Here is an 18371-nt window from a genome sequence, read left to right on the forward strand (position 1 = left end):
CAAACTTAGTCCCCATTCAATAGAATCTAAGCTTTCGTGTAGACTCTGTCTTAACAACCTCATCGGTGGCCTTTTCTTCCGCAGGCTGTGTGTGTTGTTTTTGTTCTTTCTCGGGCTCCTGACGCTTCTCTGCTTGTGACTGGGCAGTCTTTTTGTCATGCCATAGGGAATCTTCGGCTTCAATCTCGCGAAGTACTAGATATAATAGTTAGACACCGGCCATGAAATAGAATTGTCGGATATTGGTCGACGCACCCTCATCCCACTCTCGTTCCTTCGCCTCATCGCCCGTTCCCAGTAACTTCTCCACATCGACCTTCTCTCCGTTCTTGACTCGTGTGATAATCTCCGCTAGAAGCTCGATCTTCGCATCCGTCGTCCGAGTATACGCCGCATAGCCGTTCTTCAAAGTGAGCATGCGAATAGCTTGCGAGCCGATCAGAGTGAACATGATGATGTAGAACGTCGCCGGGTTCCATTCTTTAGATTTCTCTTTCGCGGGGTCCTTGCGCGTTCTGCCACCTCGAAGAAATCGGGGAATCATTGCCGTCCATACTGACGTGTCTGCGATCTTCGGAAGGCGATCGGAGGTCGAATATGAGCGCCCAGCCGGAGCGCGGCATTGTCTGGTAGCATTTAATGTAGAAGAAGCAGAAAATATTTGTCTGCTGAGCCCAAAGGGCCTGAATCTGAAAGCCATAGCTCTGTTCTTGTCTAGCAGCAACCGTCGATCTCTAAAAGCGGGAAAAGTTGAGGTCGTGATTGCCTAAGGCGATAAGGCTATCAAGTTCCCAATACAGTATAGCGCTGTTGTTGCTACGACAACCCCCCGTTTAGAGCGTCTGGCTGATAGCGATTGCACATCAAAGGCTCGACGCGAGCGATGACCTCAGTCCTGCAGCTTCGATAAAACGACCACGAAAATGGCGGTTACCGTCTTACCGGCCAGCTCTTTAACAGAGTCCGTGAAACATGCCCTCCGCTCAACGACAACATGCTCGGATGCTACCGTGTTGACCCTCCAAACACTCCTCCGCGGGTCGCCAAAGACGCCCGAGAAACCCACGAAACGCACAAAATCCACAAGAGAACCAACTGCAGCGCCGAGTCGAACGAGAACATCCCGCGCAACAAAGACAAAACCTGCAAATGATGCGGCGCTGCAATCATTGGCCGATCACGATGCGGTGGCATTGTCGTGTCAGGAGAAGCTGGTCTTTGCTACGGAGGTATTCAATGCCACATTGAAGACCCTCACGGATGCCGCAAAGATGGCTACAGCCAAACGCCAGAATAATACCACCGATACTGTCAGTGGCCCCGACACGGGCATCGTCTCGGCTGCGGAGTGCGCCAGACTTTCTTTGTCCACACTACGTACTCTTAAGAATGAGGCTGGGAACGACCAGTTCCCGAACATGCAGCTCGAGCAGGGACTGTGTGTTCTTGCGGGAAAGCTTATTTCCCTGGGACTGAACGACCTGGCATACAAAGAGCTTCGACTTTTGAAGCGGAGAATCCAACAATATCTTGATAACGGGAAGGCCGGGAAGAAGACCACAGAAGCGCAGGATGCGACGGAAGAAGAAGCTTCGAAAGAACGGATGTCAGATCTGCTGACATTCGCTCACATCTCGAACGGGAAATCGCTGTACGGCTTGCTTGTTCCCTTCCACTCGAATGTGATGCGGTTATTCGCTGCGGATAGAAGAGCCTCCACGATCCTGAAGGTGTACCCTTCTTTGCAACTTTCCGATTCGAGTAGCCCTGCTCAAGTAATTTTGGCTGCCTTGAAGTCGGGTCACCTGTCGAATGACAAAGCTGCTCTCCAACTCCAGCTATTATCAAATACAGTTCTATCGCTTTGCTCGGGAACATCTTTCTCGAAGGATGAGTCTTCGAATAGTTTGAAGCCTACGACATCATTGGACTTGCAACTACTTTCCCTCGATGTTCGATGCCTGAGCTGGAAGCTGTCCGGCCATGTCTGTGATGAGAGCAAAGAAGTGTTCGATCCTTTGCTTCGCTATTTTGGTAGCTTTTCTCACCGGAGCAAAAGCGTCGAGAAATCCGAGTTTGCTTCAATCTATAAGACGGTTACCCGGCTGCAAACATCCATTGCAGAGGTCAAGAAGAAGTCCCCAGAAACACAAAATGCCCACCAGGCTGCCAAGCTCATGACTATCCTCGGGCAACTCGCTTTCGACGCGGGTTGTTTTGACGAATCCATGAAGCTGTTCACCCAAGCCATAAATCCTCTCTCAAGAACTCAGTCTCTTTCTTTGGCAACAGTCCGGTGTAAAATTGCATCTGTTCATTTCCAGGCTTCCAAGACATCAAAAAAGTTCCTGGTCGGAGCTTTAGATTCTGTGTCAGAGGCGACTCAATCATTAGGGTTGCAATTAAGAGGCAGCGCAAACGACCTAGATGAACTGCTGGTGGAAGCTGCAAGACTGAAGAAGCTGGCTCTTGCGTGGTTCGGAGAGGCTATCACAAAAAGTTCCGAGACTGAAAGCGAGAAAAACGAAGTTGCCACTCAGATCAGGGAATATCTACAAGCGTTCATCAGGTTCCTCAGACGCTATGTTGGACGCCAACCAGCGGAAGATGGTGACGAAAAAGAGATCGAGATGTTCAGCAAACGTGTTTCGATTTCTAGAAGTATCATTCTAGCTGCCATTGATTCAACTGTCGCAATTGGGAAACTTTCTATCATGTCTCAGAGGCCACCTTGGGAAGACATGCTTCCAATCTTGGCTGATTGCCATCGCCTGCTTTCGACTATCGAAACCCCTGATGAGAAAGATACGGAGACGACGGAAAACCTAGGAATGGCACTTGTTAAACTTTCGAATCTGTTCTGGTCGCGATACATCAAAGAAAAAGAAGCCGGACAGGGTTATCGGGAGCTTTTACCCCTTCTCAAACAATCTACCCAGCTGCTTTCAAGTTGCTCGCCTTCCCAACGCCACACGGCATTTGCAGCACTCAAGTTCGAGAGAATGGCCCATCTGTACATCGAGGGCAATATGTACATTGACTCAGAGCTGATGTTTCGACAATCAATTGAAGAATACATTCTCTCTGGCACTCTAGAGCAGATTGTCAAGAGCAGCGGAGGGCACAACCCAAGTTTGTCGAACCAGGATCCCAAGAGCCCCGGTTTCATGCTTGGCCGTGTATTTTCGGCCCTTCTGAAGATGAAGCTGCGCAGGAAGGGATCTCACCCCTCTGTTGTCTATGATGATGTTGAACTAGAATTCGAACAGAGATGTCTTCTTCTCGAATGGCAGATGAGCTTGCTTGTTGACATGAATAGCTCTTCTTCAAACGAAGAAGAGTTTCGCTTGATTCTCGGCTCAGCTGTTTCCTCCCTCCTCGATCTCTATCCCCCTGACGTCTACCCTATTCGTCGTTCTCGTGTGATCCTCTCTGTCTTGCGGCTTCTACTGGAGCAGCCTACTGCCTTGGATTCAACATTGATCGATACTCTGCTGGATGCAGGAGCAAAGGCTTTGGATGGCGGTTTACAAGTCCGAGATGACATTGACCTTGCCTCATTTGCAATCCATATTAGCAACTCATTGCGAATCATCATCGGTTTCCACCGCGGCAAGATTGACGCAAGCGACCTAGACGACACACTTGCTTCCTGGACTTCATTGGCGCGCCAGTCCCATGACTGGAAAACACTGCTGCTCTGCATCAATGACACGGACTACTGGGTCTTGCAGTTGAAGGCACTGGTTGACTATACCGAAATTCACGGGCTTTGGAAGGCTCAATTATGCACCCTGGAACTGATATTACGCGCCGCGGAGCTCAATCGGTCAGGGGATTTGTCAGATGCTATTATCATTCTGTCGCGCTTGGTACTGCAGAATTGCCGCCTGGGCTACTGCCAAAAGGCAGGTGAACTCCTATCGCGTGGTGAGCAGTATCTTGCTCAAACTAAGGTTTCTTCTCTTGCTACCATTTCCTACAAAATTGCACGGGTGGAATACCTTCTGGAGACCGGAGAGCCTGAGAAAGCCGCCATGGTTCTTTCAGCAGCCCGTACACTCTATGACAAGTGCCAGAAGTCAGAATTAAGCAACTTGACTGTCCTGTCGAAGATCTCATGGGAGAGGCTGGTAGCAGATGCCGCATTTGTTCAGTCCAGGTTGCTCTCCGCACAGGGCTCAGCAACCCAGGCTCTGTACTTCGCAAAGCTGTCTGTAAGGCTCAACTGCCGCATATGGGCTAAGGTTGAGCGGCTCGCCCAAAGAAAGCAAGACAAGATGTTGCCTGCTGCAGGAAACTCTGATGTTGAAGCTGTTGCTGATGGTATCGCGAAACTTGATTTGTCTCAGAACGGGTCTTCCCCAGATATGTCTGCCAGCTACATCCAAGGTGCGCCTTTCTGGCCGCATCTAGGTTCCCACCATACCTGCTTGCTGAACCTCGCCACTTTGTCTGCCCACCATGGCTTGTTCCAAGATGCTATCTATTACGGCGAACAAGCGCTCAAGATTGACAAGACCCTTGATGCCAATGCACGGCTACTGGCGGCACAGACTCAGCTTGGTTGCCATTGGATTCTTAGTGGCCACATGAGCGAGGGACAAGATCATCTCTCTGCAGCGGCTGAATCAAATGAACAAACCCAGAAAAGTATCGAAACCGTGTCTTTCCAAATGGCGCTTGCATCCCTGTACAAGACGCAGGGTGCACATGACAAGGCACTCCGTGTCCTCCTGGAAGCAGATAAAATCATCACAGCGGTCACATCTACCGATATACCTGCCAATATGGAGGCACCAGGCATGGCAGAAATCGAAGAAAAGATGGACAAGTTACGGGTTAGAGCAAGCAGCCGGCGAACCCCAACACCTCGAACCCCAACACCTACGACCACTACCACTCGGCGGACCCGTGCAGCCAGTTCCGCTACTACCAAAACCACAAAGAAAGCCCCAGCTCCAAAGCCAAATCTCCCCGAAGTCCAATCTAAATCCATATTACAACTGAAAGGCAGCATCCTCAGGCAGCAAGCTGATTGCCTGCGGGAATTGCGTGACTTCGAGCGATCTGCGCAGGCACTCGCAGAGGCCAGACAATTTTCAGTGGCCCGAGAAAGCAAGATCGCCCTGGAAATCGGCGAAAGTGAGCATCTGTTGGCCGATGCTATTCGCCGTTTTGCCAGCCATGCCGTGTACTGCGTCTTGCCTGAATCTACAATCTCGCTACCGTCACTTAAGACACCAAGCAAGACGGCAGATGAGTCGAGTTTACCCCCGGCAAAGCCGTCGACAAGGAGAACCAGAGCTCCAGCCAAAACAACGCGCACCAAGGCTCAGCGAGCCAGTGACGACTTTTCGGTTATGCTGACCAAGGCAAGCGATTGTCTTGCCAGTGTCTTCTCTGATGCCACCATCCTAGGCTCAACGCTTGATAGCCATGCGGCATCTCGCTTGATGAGTCGGATCTCTATGCTATCACATGCAACTTCTCCCGGGATCCCGGCGACTCTGGCCCAGTCGCCCGCGAATATGAATGGTAAGTTCTGCGAGACTTTTTAGGTTTGACGTATATCTGACTTTCTCAATCAGAGATCGGACGTGTTGGCGCATTTGCCCGGGAGCGCATGGCGATTGATATCGATCGACAGCTGGCTGATTTCGCCGACCCTCTATTTTGGCCAACCTCGTTCCCCTCAGCTGTCGAACTGGACCAGGATCTTTGCTCCAACTTCACGCAGGATTACGTCGATATTCTGCCGGAAAATTGGAATGTTCTCTCTTTGTCACTAAGTGCAGACCGTACCGAATTTGTGGTTTCACGACTCCAGAAAGACGGCTCACCGTTCCTTCTGCGTCTTCCCCTGCATCGCGGAAACTCAGAAGATGACGACGAAGAACAGTTCACTTTTGAGGATGGGAAAGAGGAGATGCAAGAACTTATCAAGCTGGCCAACGAAAGTGCACATGCAGCCAAGGCCCAGACGGACAAGTTGTCAAAGAAGGAATGGTGGAAGACTCGCGAAGCCCTCGACCGTCGGATGGAAAATGTGCTTCAAAACATTGAGAACATATGGTTTGGAGGGTTCCGCGGTGTGTTCTCGCCGCTGTCGCGGGAGACTACCGCGCTGGCCCGGTTCGCGAGTACCTTTCAAAGCATTCTTGACAAGCATCTTCCTTCTCGGCAGAAGGGTGGCAAGGCCGCCGGACCCCGGCTCACACTACATCATAATGTAGTAGACTTGTTCATTGGGCTTCGCGATCTTGAAGAGCAAGAAGAGCCCGAAGACACACTGATGGATCTTCTTTACTTTGTGGTGGATATTCTACAATTTCAGGGCGAGCGCAATGCCTACGACGAGATTGACTTCGACATGATGGTCGTAGATACTCTTGATGCCTTGCGAGGCTACCACGAAGCTGCGCGCGATGAACTTGCAGCACGGCCGCCGAGACATACAATCCTGGTGCTTGATAAAGCTCTCCATCTGTTCCCGTGGGAGTCACTTCCCTGTCTCCAAGGATACCCTGTCTGTCGGGTTCCATCGCTCGAGTGCCTCAGGGACCGTGTTCTCCAATTCTGCAAGCCATCCTCCGGAACCATCGTGGACCGCAACTCTGGCGCATTCATTCTCAACCCGACAGGCGACCTGCGCACTACACAAACAACGTTCGAACAGGACCTCTCCAAGTTCAAATCCTGGACTGCAGTCGTGCAGCGCGAACCAACCGAAGACGAATTCCGCGACGCGCTGGAAAAGAAGGATCTATTCCTCTACTTCGGCCACGGCAGCGGCGCGCAGTACATCCGCGGCCGCACGGTCAAGCGGCTCACCCAATGCGCTGTTACTTTCCTAATGGGATGTAGCAGCGGCACTTTGACCGAAGCTGGGGAGTATGAGCCCTACGGCACGCCGATGAATTATCTCCATGCAGGCAGCCCCGCGCTCGTGGCTACGTTGTGGGATGTCACTGATCGGGACATTGATCGGTTTACCACGACTGCCTTTGACGCATGGGGTCTGATCGAGAAAAAGGATAAGAAGGATAAGAGTCGGGGAGAGAATGTTGGGCTTGACACGGCAATTGCGCGCTCGAGGAGTGCGTGTGTGTTGAAGTATCTGAACGGCGCAGCGCCTGTGGTTTATGGAGTCCCGGTGTTTTTGGAGTGAATGTGAGGTCATGTTTCTCTCTTATTGTGTATATATACCTTGGCGTTTTCCCCACTGTGGGCAGCAATGTGATTTGACTCTTCGTACTCCCGAGGTCAGTCTTTGGAGAGGTTAGGGGTTTAACAGACCTAACATTGTCTATTTGTGGTATATCCTAAGGTGTAGTTAGTAAACTAACTAACCAGTCTAATAGTTACCAACTCTTAATCCCAAATATCATCTATAAATACATCTACATACATCTAATCGTGTACATAATAGTATAAAATCCCAAATAGGAAGAACAATCCTATCGAAGTGGACCTTTTCCCCTCATGCGGGACATCCCCCCACCATAAAAACGTCAACCTCTCCCCTTCTTCCAAGGTTGTTCTCTTTCCTCCCTCTAACATTACAACATACACAACGTACAAAATATACAGAATGTCCGTCACCACAAACGCAACCATCGCCTCCTTCGGCGGCAAGCTCCTAAAACTGAGCCATGCTGCCACAACCACAAAATGCGAGATGAAATTCAACCTCTTCTTGCCCCCGCAGGCCCAAACACAGAAGGTCCCCGTCCTCATCTACCTCTCCGGTCTGACCTGCACCGCCGAGAACTGCTCCGAAAAGGGCTTTTTCCAGCACGGCGCCAGCAAGAAGGGAATTGCCGTGCTGTACCCTGATACCAGCCCACGTATGTATCTACCTTATCTTTTATTGCCACAATTGTCATCTCTTTCCATCAAATCGAGTTATCATGTTACAAAGGGAAGGGAAATATAATTGACCTTGTCCACAGGCGGCCTCAATATCCAAGGCGAGGACGACGCATACGACTTCGGCTCCGGCGCCGGCTTCTACGTCGACGCCACCAAGGCTCCCTACAACGCCGGCTACAACATGTATAGCTATGTCACCGACGAGCTGCCACAGACTGTCTTTGCTGCTTTCCCGCAGTTGGATTCCAGTCGTGTTAGTATCACCGGCCACAGCATGGGCGGACACGGTGCTCTCACTTTGGTAAGTTATACACTTGTCAAATCTGGATATTTGCTATATGACACAAGAGCTGGAAAAGGATATGTCTTCGTGGAGTGTTTTTGTCTAATTAATTCGTCAGTTCCTCCGCAACCCTGGCAAGTACAAGTCCGTCTCTGCGTTCGCACCGATCACGAACCCGACGAACTGCCCCTGGGGCCAGAAGGCGTTCAAGGGTTACTTCGGCGATGATCAGCAGGATAAGTGGAAGGAGCACGATGCTACTGAACTGATTAAGAAGTGGAGTGGGGGTCCGCTGGATATCCTGATTGATGTGGTGAGTTTGGTTTTGTCCAAGTCTTCTTCTTTTCTCTATTATGTTTCCACTTTCGTCCCTTTTTATCCCGTACAACATCTAATCCATATCCAGGGTACCGGCGACAACTTCTACAAACAAGGCCAACTCCTACCGGAGAACTTCGAAGCCGCAGCCCGTGACGCAGGCATCGACGGCTTGAAGGTTCGCTACCAGCCGGACTATGACCACTCATATTATACCATGGCTACCTTTGCGGATGACCATGTCGAGCATGCGGCCAAGTATCTCCTTGCATAGTGTGTTCTCTCCTTTTAACTCCTAATCTCAAAGATGTTTTACTTCTTATTGTCTTGCGTATATCTTTTGTAAACAGGATCTGATTGGTTCTTTTCTTTTGGCTCAAGTGAGCGCCAGGTTAGGTCGATGATTTAAATGGAGGTATTGAACGATAAGGTATGTCCTAGTTCTGGTCGAATATAACATATAAATCTCATAAGCTTTCACAAAGTAAGATGGAAATTGTTCATTCTCAGTCGCATGTATCGATAGCTCTTAGTTACATGAGCCAGCGAGATCCTTCGTGCACACTACACCTCCTCCGTATTTGGCCATAGTGCTCTCATGCCGGGTTTCGGCCATTTTAGATCTCGAACCGACTTTTTCAAGCTGGCTCATCAGGTCTCTCGAAGCCACTTTTGAGGATGGCATTGTCGATGAGATTTGTATGCCTGACGTGTTTGGTAACTGGGAATAGCCGTGATGCCCAGTTGCTCAGGTGGAGTAGAGATACCAATCCCGGCGAATCAGGGACGATGATAATGACCTCCGCAAACATCATCCTGGTTACTCTAGAATTGTTCGGCCAAAGACAAACAGGCCAAAAGCTCATACCGGTTGCCCTTGACTCCTTCGGAGACCTAAGTGCTGTTAGTACGAACAGGCCTCCAAACGCGGCAGTAACGCGCACGACAACATACCGTTTCACGAGGTCTATGCAAGCCATTGTATTGTTTCGGGCAAGGCCCTTCCCAGCGTTCAACCCAGTAACAGCTCATCAGGCCCATGTCCCGTTAAGATCCCGACGGTGTGTTCAATCTGTCCCCGGCTTGAGCAAGGCCTCAGAAGAAGTGACCCGCATGCACCTACAAACTCCCCCCCCCGTATGATTCGGAGACGGCCGATACGGCAGAACAGGTGTCAAAGATGTAACAGATAGATCCAGGGTATCTCTCGAGGTACGGCGTTACCGCCCACCAGTCCACAACGGGGGCATTACGATCGAGTGTTCCGCTGGAGTATCGATATTAGTATATCACGCATAATATAATAGAGGCAATGATGATTACTTACCTCAAGTCCCATGATCGCCCACGCATTCCAGGATCACGAGAGTGCCCGGAGTAGACATATATCCGCAGTGTATTAGGACCAGCGGAGTCATCCGCATGACCCATAAAAGTCTTAGCGAGGGTCTGTTGTGGCCGGGCGTTTGGACCGACTGGAATAGTAAAGCTTGAGGTGTGAACATACTTGTAGTCGTCTCAGACAGATGTCACCTGTAACGTGTCGGGCGGGAACACAGGGTGAAGATCCTTATACTCGTGAATCTCTCGCAGTGACCAGGTAGTCAATCACCTTCTTGTAGGATGTCAATTCCACAAGCTTGAGTGTTAGAGGTGCATGGCTGTGGCTCGAGACCAGAGCCTTCTGAAGTGGAAAGGAAAAGTGTAGAATTTGCGTCCGTAAGTCCGCCCTATTCCCTGTCCATGGCTTGGGGAAATATACCTGGTGTGTCGGTGGTTTCTTTTTATAATATATTGCAGCTGAAAGCCCGCGGGATGAAGTTGAATCGTGAGAGAGGCTTGTTCTTCACTTCCTAGGAATAAACCCACAAACGATAGACCTTCGTATATAAAGTGGATACAAGAGTAAGTGAAGGAAATGTAAGATAAAGTCAAGTGTCGTGTTATATAGAAGTATATGTCCACTTTTTCTCTCTCGGCTTGCTTTCTTTGTTAGATGATGGCATTGTGAGTAGGTCGGTCACTAGGTTATCCGTATACTGTATAGGTTATATAGTTAGCACAATTCTAAAACAAGCAAACTAAACTAAACTTACTATTGCAGTATATATACAATCTTATAGCACAGCTTGAGTATAGAATTCGGAGTGTAGACGAGCTTAGAGAGTGATCTAGCTAGTTGGAGTAGAGAGAGAAGAGGAGAAGAAGGATTGGATCCGCTACAAAGAGGTAGGAGCTGGGTAGTAGTTATAGTTAGACGGAGCCTAACAAACCAGGCATCCGGCAGAAAGAAAATAATTGTCAAAGGCATAAGCACAGAGATTCTAAGGTTGGATTATATTCACCTTCATAGATTTGTAGCCTATTTCAACTCTATCAGAGGCTATCCTTAGAAAAGTCGTTTCAACAAATTAAGCGTTTGTGGCCCCTTTCTACTGTCTAGCGAGCTGAGAATGGAAGGTAATAACTATCTATATAACCGGACGTTCAGGCGACTACCTGAGGAAACTATCAAAAAGGGCCAAAAAGACATATAAAAAGACTATCCTAGAAGACCACTGACTGAGAAGATTACCGCCGCATAAACAGCCGATTATTCCTGTCTAGAATAACTGTAGAATACCTTAGGTCTTTTCATTCCAGGGTTCTACCTATGCTATAGATAGACCAATCATCTTACAATGCTAACTCAAGGTTACCTTATGCTACGCTTTTGGGGGTGTAAAGTGACTTACATCGAACTTACTCGAAATGACTTCGACGCCTTGCTTAAGGACTAGTTCCGTAGACTTGCAGATATCGCTGCCCTCTGGTAAACCTATCCACTTGGCTGTGGAGGTGTTTTTGAAAATGGGGCGTATTGCATAGATTCCAACTTCACCCTCGATAACCGTAAATCCTCTCAGATGCCCAATGGAAACTAGAGAGAATACGATGTTTGAAAGATGTAGGGGCGAAGACCTATAAATGCTCCATGTAGAGAGATCATCATGACCTCAGTCTATTCGCTTGGAATACCTTTTTTAGGAAGATAAGAGGATTATACTCCAAGGTCTCATGCAGCCCCTGTTCTCAGATTTAGATTCTCATAGAATGTTGTGGATATTTTGCTATTCAATTTCAATCACCTCCCTAGCCCATGCTACCATTGATCCTCCGAACATCCTCATTCCCCATATCATCCACCCACTTATCCTTCCGATGATAGTAAATCTCCGCTGCCAATTCCGCACAATTAAGTCGGTGTTCTTCATCGAGCGTTCCCGACTTCACAGCAACTTCCTGATCATCGCTTGATGATGTGAATGGCGTACCGCAATCAGGACAGAACTCGCGCATTACCTGTCCGCCCCTGTCGCCGCGGTCCAAGTACATCTTGGGTGACCCCTTGGTGTACTCGAGACTGGATTTTGGCACGATGATGTTGGCGGAAAAGCTGGAGCCCGTATAGCGTTTGCAGTTGGTGCAGTGACAGATAATCACCTAGTGACACTATTAGTAAATGGGATATCCTGATTTTGATTAGAGGTAGAGATAAGTCATACCTTAGGGAATGATTCGTTGGGTAACATAATGCGGTATACTATGTTCTTGCAGAGGCAAGCGCCGGTCAGGCAATTCGGAGTCATTGTGGTTGTGGGATTGGAATTTCAGTGTCAAGGATTTTGAGGAATATAAATGTTAGGCGAAATAAGACACTGCTGCTAGACTAGCTAGAAAGTTCTGTACTAGCACGATAACGATGCTATTTTTATCCCGCCAAGAAGAGTAATTGTGAAGTGAATCCAAAGTAGACAGTGGAATTCGAAAATCAGTTTTAACTGTAAACCCTTACAATTTAATTCCCGTGTCGAAAGAAGGAGGCGAAGAGACAAGGCTATGAGGAAGATCATTATTACATGTATGCAGTTGAGGTTATCGTTCGCCTACAACCAAAGACCATATGGAGTTACGAGGCTATGTATTTTACAGAGACCTCACCTTTCCTACTCCGTACAGCTCCCTGGGCTGGTAGGTACATATGTACAAGGTATGTGTACATTACAATACAGTATTTGAACGTTTGGACACTGTATGTATTTTACAAGAAAGTGCTGTACTCCTCTGCACCACTCGCCTGTCTGCTACATTTCAGTACCTCACCTCCAAAGCTCTACGTTACTTCTTGAAACCGGCGTCACCACTCACACTCTTTGCTTCTTTCTCAAGCCTTCTCTACCAAGACAGACTAATTGTTGAGGCTACGAAACTAGAGAGGAGGGAAATCGTGAAGAAGAAGAGAGGTGACGATGCATCTATGGAAAGGAGGCATGTATATGAAGCCTCCGAGATGACAAACGAGACAAACTAGGCAAATTGTTTCTTACACATAGTAAATAGGGACATCGATACATATGTACCCCACTTTGGAAACTGTCCCTAAGACAAGATTCAAGCTAAAGCTATGGCCCTAGAAATTCCCATGAGCGATGTCCTCTTCAAACCACTCTGGGCTGCCTATGAACCCATTAATGTCCTCGAATTCACTCATTTTCATCGCCATCAGCATGTCCTCGATCTGAAATTCACCTGGTGGTTTTCCCAAATCCTTGACAAGGTCCTTATGCCGGCACCGGGCACAACGACCCTCGAGTTCATCCGGGGAGAATACTACGGGTATAGGCAGCGGGGGTTGCTTTGACGCACAAGGCTCGCACATGCGGCAATAGGTGCAGTATCGTCCATATCGACATCTCTCTCGACAAATAGCGCAGAGGACTTCTTCCTGGCCACCCACCATGAGGAAATGCCCTGGTTGATACATCCTGTGGCAGCATCCGCAATCGAGGCAAAATCGACGGCCACTCTCGATGTGGCCTTTTCCGCGCCTGGCTCGTAGTTGCTTATCGGCAAACGCATTTCGTGCTCGAAGTTTCAGACATATGTTGCACGAAAAGAGGTGAGTATATCTGGAATAATTAGTAACTAGAAGGTAGGTTGATCGGCATAGCAAGACTTTGTCCTGCTGGGAAGCAGTTACTTTGGCCAGAGCTCCATGGCAAGTAGATACGATAGTTTTTGTTCCCCTGTCGTAGGCGGCTCTATAGGAACAATAGTCCTGAAACGTCGGTTGGTCTGTAAAAGTGCCACAGATGAAGGGTAATCAAGAAACTGTATGATATATAATTGGAGCTCGGTCGGCAAATCTAATAAAGTAGTAGTAATACTACCCATGGCGATTAGATCTCAAATTGCAGACTTGAAAAAATCAACGGGGGGAAACGAGACGTATATTGGGCCAGTGCGAAGAGGTACAGTAGAAGTCGTAAACATATTCCTCAAACACACCACCCCGCTCTAAATCGGCTAAGCTTAATTAGGCAAAAGAAAACACCTTGTTACGGCCATCCGGCATACAACAACGAACTGAACCTATCTAATGGGTATCGGGATAAAATCTCCATGGGGGTACTGGGTATTTGTTTCGGAATCCACTGTACGTAACATTGGAGAACATTTGAAGGCATGTAGCTGAGCAAAAACCGCTCTTGGGTAGCTTATCTTATTCCATGTCGGAAAAGAATGACGTGGATAGTTTTTCAAGAGGGCCTTGATGTGTCCGTACTAACGATACGAGTGAACATCCACTTGGTTTCATGAGTTATCCCATGACAATTAGAGCTAGACTGATTTCGAATTCCAGTAGGTAGTGCACTATAACTAGACTCTTCATGTAGAAAACAACGTCTATTCTTGCAAATCGTAGATCGACCACTATTCCAAATGGGCACTAGCGTGAAATTAGGGGAGTTACAATTCAAGTTATTCAGCTCACAAGACATAAAAAATATAAACCCGATTTTGGTCCTATCCTATGAAGCTGCTAAGAGGGAGAAAGAGAAAATGGGGGGATACGCCAGGGCGTGTCCAGGTGGATACTGAACATAATGCGAATGCACCGCAGAAGGGATCAACGGGAAGCAAGAAGCAAGCTATATACTCGGAATTTCTTTTTTAAAAAAAAAGATCACGTAAATTCTTTTTTGTTCTTTCTGATTTGCCCCCGAGAGTTGGATCCAGCACTATTCTTGGGGTTCAAGCTGGGCAAGCATGGTATCAGGATCGGAATACTTGGATGAGAAAAGTAGATGGTATAGATGGCGAAGTCACAGGGCGACAGGAGGAGAGACGTCACCTCGTCGCGTCAAAACGTAAATATGGAAAAATGGGGGGAATCTAGAAAGCAGACAGAGAGGAGGAAAGGAAACTTCATGCGCTCAATCGTTGGATGAATGACTGTAAAGTTGCAGGTTAGTTGGGACGTCACCTAGATCGAAAGCGTCGAGAGTATTAACACAGCAGCACATACCGGGAAGAATTGCCGGAACCCTTTCACGTCCAGCTGGCCCATTGCGGTCAGGAACTCTTCGATGAGTTCGGCCCCCATGCCCATGCCAGGCAGTTCCTGATTGCGCAAATATTCCGCATACTCCATGCCTGTCTTAGAGTAGATAGTACGTTGCAGAGCGCCGGCCTCGGCAAGGACCTGCTTAGCTTGTGCATCTTTGGAGTTGAAGGATGGTGTTGTGGGGAGTGCCCAGCACAGTGGCGAGAACCGGGTAATCATGAATCCACCAAAGCCGGGGAGTGCGGCTTGGGCAGGTGTAGCGCCATTGGCAGGGGCAGGGGCAATGTCAGGTCCACCCCAGCAGCTTGCCATACGGCCCAACACGGAGAATGCCATCTTGGCGGTTGTGAAGTCTTCAATATCTTTGGCGAAGTGCTCGATAGTGGTGATCACGGTCTCGAAGATGGACTGGTTTCTCTCACTAATGATGACATTTCCCAGATCGTTGTTCAGCACAGCCAGCAAGAAGTTCAGGTATTCTCGCTTCAACTCGGCAAGCTGGATCTCGTCATCAGTGCCGGTGGTTGGTTCGGCAATACCAGAGAAGACTCGCTGCAAGAAAGGAGTCAGGAGCGTATCGAGGATGTTGTAGATCTCGCCCTTGAACCCAAAGATAACTTGGTCTAAAAGACGGAGGAACAGCGCCATCTCGTCTCGTGATGAAGTCTGAGTCAAGAGCCCATCAATCCACCGGGGCAGTTGAGGGAGAATCTGCGCGCCCAAAACACCGATGAGACGCGAGAACGCAAAGCGAGCAGCAGTCCGGATATTGAATGAAGAACTGAGAGACTCAAGCGCAACCAGGGTCGCTTCAGCCACCTGGGCGAAAGCCGCCGAGACCTCTGGCGCCGGGAGAGCAGAGGGTGAGCTGGTGCCCGGCTGCCAATCGGAGTAACCACGGGCGAGGGTTCCTAGAGCCATGATATCGTGGTGTATTTGCAGCAATGCGCGTTCGTCGTTGGCCTTGGCGGCTTCGAGGTTACGTTCCATGTCGCCGAAGACAGGGTTCATCACCGACTGGGCGTAGAGAACTTGCTTGTCTGCACCGACGCTCGGGGTCGAAGAAATGATTCCAACGGACTCGAAAAGGTACAGTTGGCTGTTGAACACGGCGTCTGCCGAGCCCTCGTGGTCCTCGGAAGACATCTCATCACCGTCATCACCCTCCGAAGGCACCTCAGCATGGATAACCAACAAGTCGCTCAATGCCTCCACGACAGTCTGTGCCACGTTGCCAATTTGGCTGCGTAGCTGTCTAGCTAGCCGCTGGAATAGATACCACGAACGGGTCTTGACTTTTCGAACAGGGTGGTGCACAAGCTGGAGGAAGCTCTCCAGAACTCCGGGGATAAGATGGGTGTGGCGAGTAAAGAATGAGCTATAACGAACACAGATTTCCATGTACTGAAGTTGGGTAGCGGGGTGGGTGAATGATCGGATATCGGACTCTACCATTGCGAGCATCATCTCGATCAGACGGCTTGCAGCCATTCCAGTAGGGGCGCCCTTCACGTAGAGACTGCCGGCCCTGACGGCCAGATCGCCAAACAAGAACATCTCGTGCAAAGCGAGATCTAGGTCACGCCAGTCGAGCTGCCCACCGGATGCCCGCAGTTTTTGGAAAGTTGTTCCCACCACCTCTGAGATTGCATCGATGAAAAGCTGCTCATCGGCCGAGGCGATAATTTGTTGCAAAACACCCAGTCTCTTGCGCAGGTCTTGGAACTCTGCCTCATCCGTCTGCTCATCCTCCTCGCCCCAGTTTGAGGTCTCGTCGTACCGCATTTTCGCAATGATTGCCTTCAAAATCGGAAGCAAGATGGACTTGTTTCGCTCCTCGAAGGATGGGTTCGCCTTCGCAAGCTTCCGGATATAGGTGAGCACGTCACTGACGCAAGGAATAACAGTCGAGCAGACTTCGTCGTACTCGTCTGAGAAGAATCGCAAAATGTGCGGCAGGAAGACCTGCAAAAGGGTTTCTGCCTGCTCCTTAACGGGACCAGCGTCATTGTCCAATACCCGAACAATATCCACGACTGTGTTGTTGACAAGCTTGGCAACCGTCTCTGCCAAATCAGTATCGTACTTGAATGTGAACCGGTTCTCCCGTAGTGGAGGGCTGTTAGACAGCTGCGTGATGATGGAGTCGAGGTTCAAAAAAGCGATCATCTCAATTTTGTCTGAAGGCTTCATCTTCTTTCCGATGATCTCTGTGAAGACGTCCACGGCCGCATCGCGTACCCGCTGTTCTCCCTCCCGAAGCTCCTGTTTCTCGGCCCGCCCAAGCTGCTGGAAGAGCAGGTCCAACATGGTCTGGTTCACGACGAGACCAATATCGATCCAGCTGACCCAGCTACCAACCGCCTTCAAGCACATCTCGACAATTGTATCATCACCTTCCCGCCACACTGCCAGAATCTCCTGCCAGGAGTTGGCAATTTTCTGCATGTCCCTCTCACGAATTAAATCCTTCAGCGCATTCGCCTTATCCTGTTCCCCGCGGGACCTGGAAACCAGCACATCGCCAATCTCCTCGTGAACCGAGCCCAGCACACGCAGGTAAAAAACAACACCGATTTGGTTATCCCGGCCCGCGGATTTGCAGGTCAGGTTCAGTAGATCGTCGATGCAGGTCTCCCAGCCGTTTGCGTAGAGGGAGGAGAAAAGGAAAGTAACAGTCTGTGCAATTTTATTTTGAATATAAGGAGCGTCGGGGCTGGCAGTGGCCTCCGGGCCGTAAGCCTGGCGAATGTAGGCTAGCACACTATCTCGAACAACGCCAAGTGAGGCCGGATCGATCAAGCCGCCCTGAGCGGCACTATTGACAATTTCCAGACTGACATGCCGTACAACTTCCGTCTGTTGGGGGGTTTTGGTGAAAAGAGAGAGGCAAACCTGCCATCCGGAGGGGTCGGAGCGGAGTTGGTTGAGGTATTCGAAGGCTTGCGATTTTAGGGTTTGGTTGGAGGATGGATTCCAGGCGATCTCAATTGCATTTGCTACCTGGGATGTGTCAATCATCTTGTGTCTTGAGGTAAGGAAAAGGTATCGGAGGGGTTGTTTGAAACGGCGGGGGAGGGGCGGTGGATGGGGTACTGGAAATTTCTTTTTTTTTTCTTTGATTTAAGGGTGCTGAAAAGAATTGGAATACTAACCTGTTCTTCCATCTTCCAGTCTCCCTTCGAGGTGTGGGAAGGAGAGAGGGAAATGAAATCGTAGGGGAGGTTTGTGTTGTTTTAAAATTGTTTTCGGTGGAGGAGATATCACCTGCGGGCCCTTCCTCGATATCGTAATCGGTCCCGTGCACCAGGTTCCGCCCTCGCTTGCCAAGAGAAGTCAAGTCTGTAAAAATATCTAGAGTATCTAAAGTATCTCAAGTATCTCGAGTAGAGATGTGGAGGAGATTTTGATTGAAATGTGATGTTCTTTGTCTCTTCACAAGTAGGGCAAGGGACACACAATTGGTTTTAGGCCGGAGCTTTATCGTTGGAACATCATACTATATAT

At 49.2% G+C, this 18371-nt stretch overlaps 7 protein-coding genes across 7 annotated transcripts; 2 read left to right on the forward strand and 5 right to left on the reverse strand.

Annotated features, from left to right (window-relative positions):
• Positions 1 to 16: 16 nt before the first annotated feature.
• On the reverse strand, positions 17 to 703 carry N7525_001961 (DUF5321 domain-containing protein; the record flags this gene model as incomplete). Its single annotated transcript, XM_002557382.2, has 2 exons — positions 17 to 195; positions 256 to 703. Coding segments are annotated over 2 exons (627 nt in total), but the record flags the coding sequence as incomplete, so codon positions are not given.
• Positions 704 to 923: 220 nt separating this feature from the next.
• Positions 924 to 7171, forward strand: N7525_001962 (C50 family peptidase; the record flags this gene model as incomplete). The annotated part of the gene is made up of 2 exons (XM_002557381.2): positions 924 to 5538; positions 5592 to 7171. The coding sequence occupies 2 exons, from the start codon at positions 924 to 926 to the stop codon at positions 7169 to 7171; spliced, it is 6195 nt and encodes a 2064-aa protein (XP_002557427.2).
• Positions 7172 to 7594: 423 nt separating this feature from the next.
• On the forward strand, positions 7595 to 8750 carry N7525_001963 (S-formylglutathione hydrolase; the record flags this gene model as incomplete). Its single annotated transcript, XM_002557380.1, has 4 exons — positions 7595 to 7850; positions 7956 to 8176; positions 8277 to 8471; positions 8565 to 8750. 4 exons carry the CDS (start codon positions 7595 to 7597, stop codon positions 8748 to 8750), a joined length of 858 nt encoding a protein of 285 aa, XP_002557426.1.
• Positions 8751 to 9595: 845 nt separating this feature from the next.
• N7525_001964 (uncharacterized protein) lies at positions 9596 to 9907 on the reverse strand (the record flags this gene model as incomplete). The annotated part of the gene is made up of 2 exons (XM_061212117.1): positions 9596 to 9743; positions 9804 to 9907. The coding sequence occupies 2 exons, from the start codon at positions 9905 to 9907 to the stop codon at positions 9596 to 9598; spliced, it is 252 nt and encodes an 83-aa protein (XP_061071343.1).
• A 1701-nt stretch (positions 9908 to 11608) lies between these two features.
• Positions 11609 to 12048, reverse strand: N7525_001965 (GFA family protein; the record flags this gene model as incomplete). Its single annotated transcript, XM_002557377.2, has 2 exons — positions 11609 to 11959; positions 12022 to 12048. The coding sequence occupies 2 exons, from the start codon at positions 12046 to 12048 to the stop codon at positions 11609 to 11611; spliced, it is 378 nt and encodes a 125-aa protein (XP_002557423.2).
• An 878-nt stretch (positions 12049 to 12926) lies between these two features.
• N7525_001966 (uncharacterized protein) lies at positions 12927 to 13375 on the reverse strand (the record flags this gene model as incomplete). Its single annotated transcript, XM_061212118.1, has 2 exons — positions 12927 to 13126; positions 13174 to 13375. The coding sequence occupies 2 exons, from the start codon at positions 13373 to 13375 to the stop codon at positions 12927 to 12929; spliced, it is 402 nt and encodes a 133-aa protein (XP_061071344.1).
• A 1350-nt stretch (positions 13376 to 14725) lies between these two features.
• N7525_001967 (Ran GTPase-binding protein LOS1) lies at positions 14726 to 18031 on the reverse strand (the record flags this gene model as incomplete). Its single annotated transcript, XM_002557374.2, has 3 exons — positions 14726 to 14752; positions 14826 to 17867; positions 18020 to 18031. 3 exons carry the CDS (start codon positions 18029 to 18031, stop codon positions 14726 to 14728), a joined length of 3081 nt encoding a protein of 1026 aa, XP_002557420.2.
• Positions 18032 to 18371: the final 340 nt, after the last annotated feature.

Source organism: Penicillium rubens (assembly GCF_028828025.1).
Source record: "Penicillium rubens strain IBT 27055 chromosome Unknown utg000001l_segment0_segment0, whole genome shotgun sequence".
Classification (NCBI taxonomy): domain Eukaryota; kingdom Fungi; phylum Ascomycota; class Eurotiomycetes; order Eurotiales; family Aspergillaceae; genus Penicillium; species Penicillium rubens.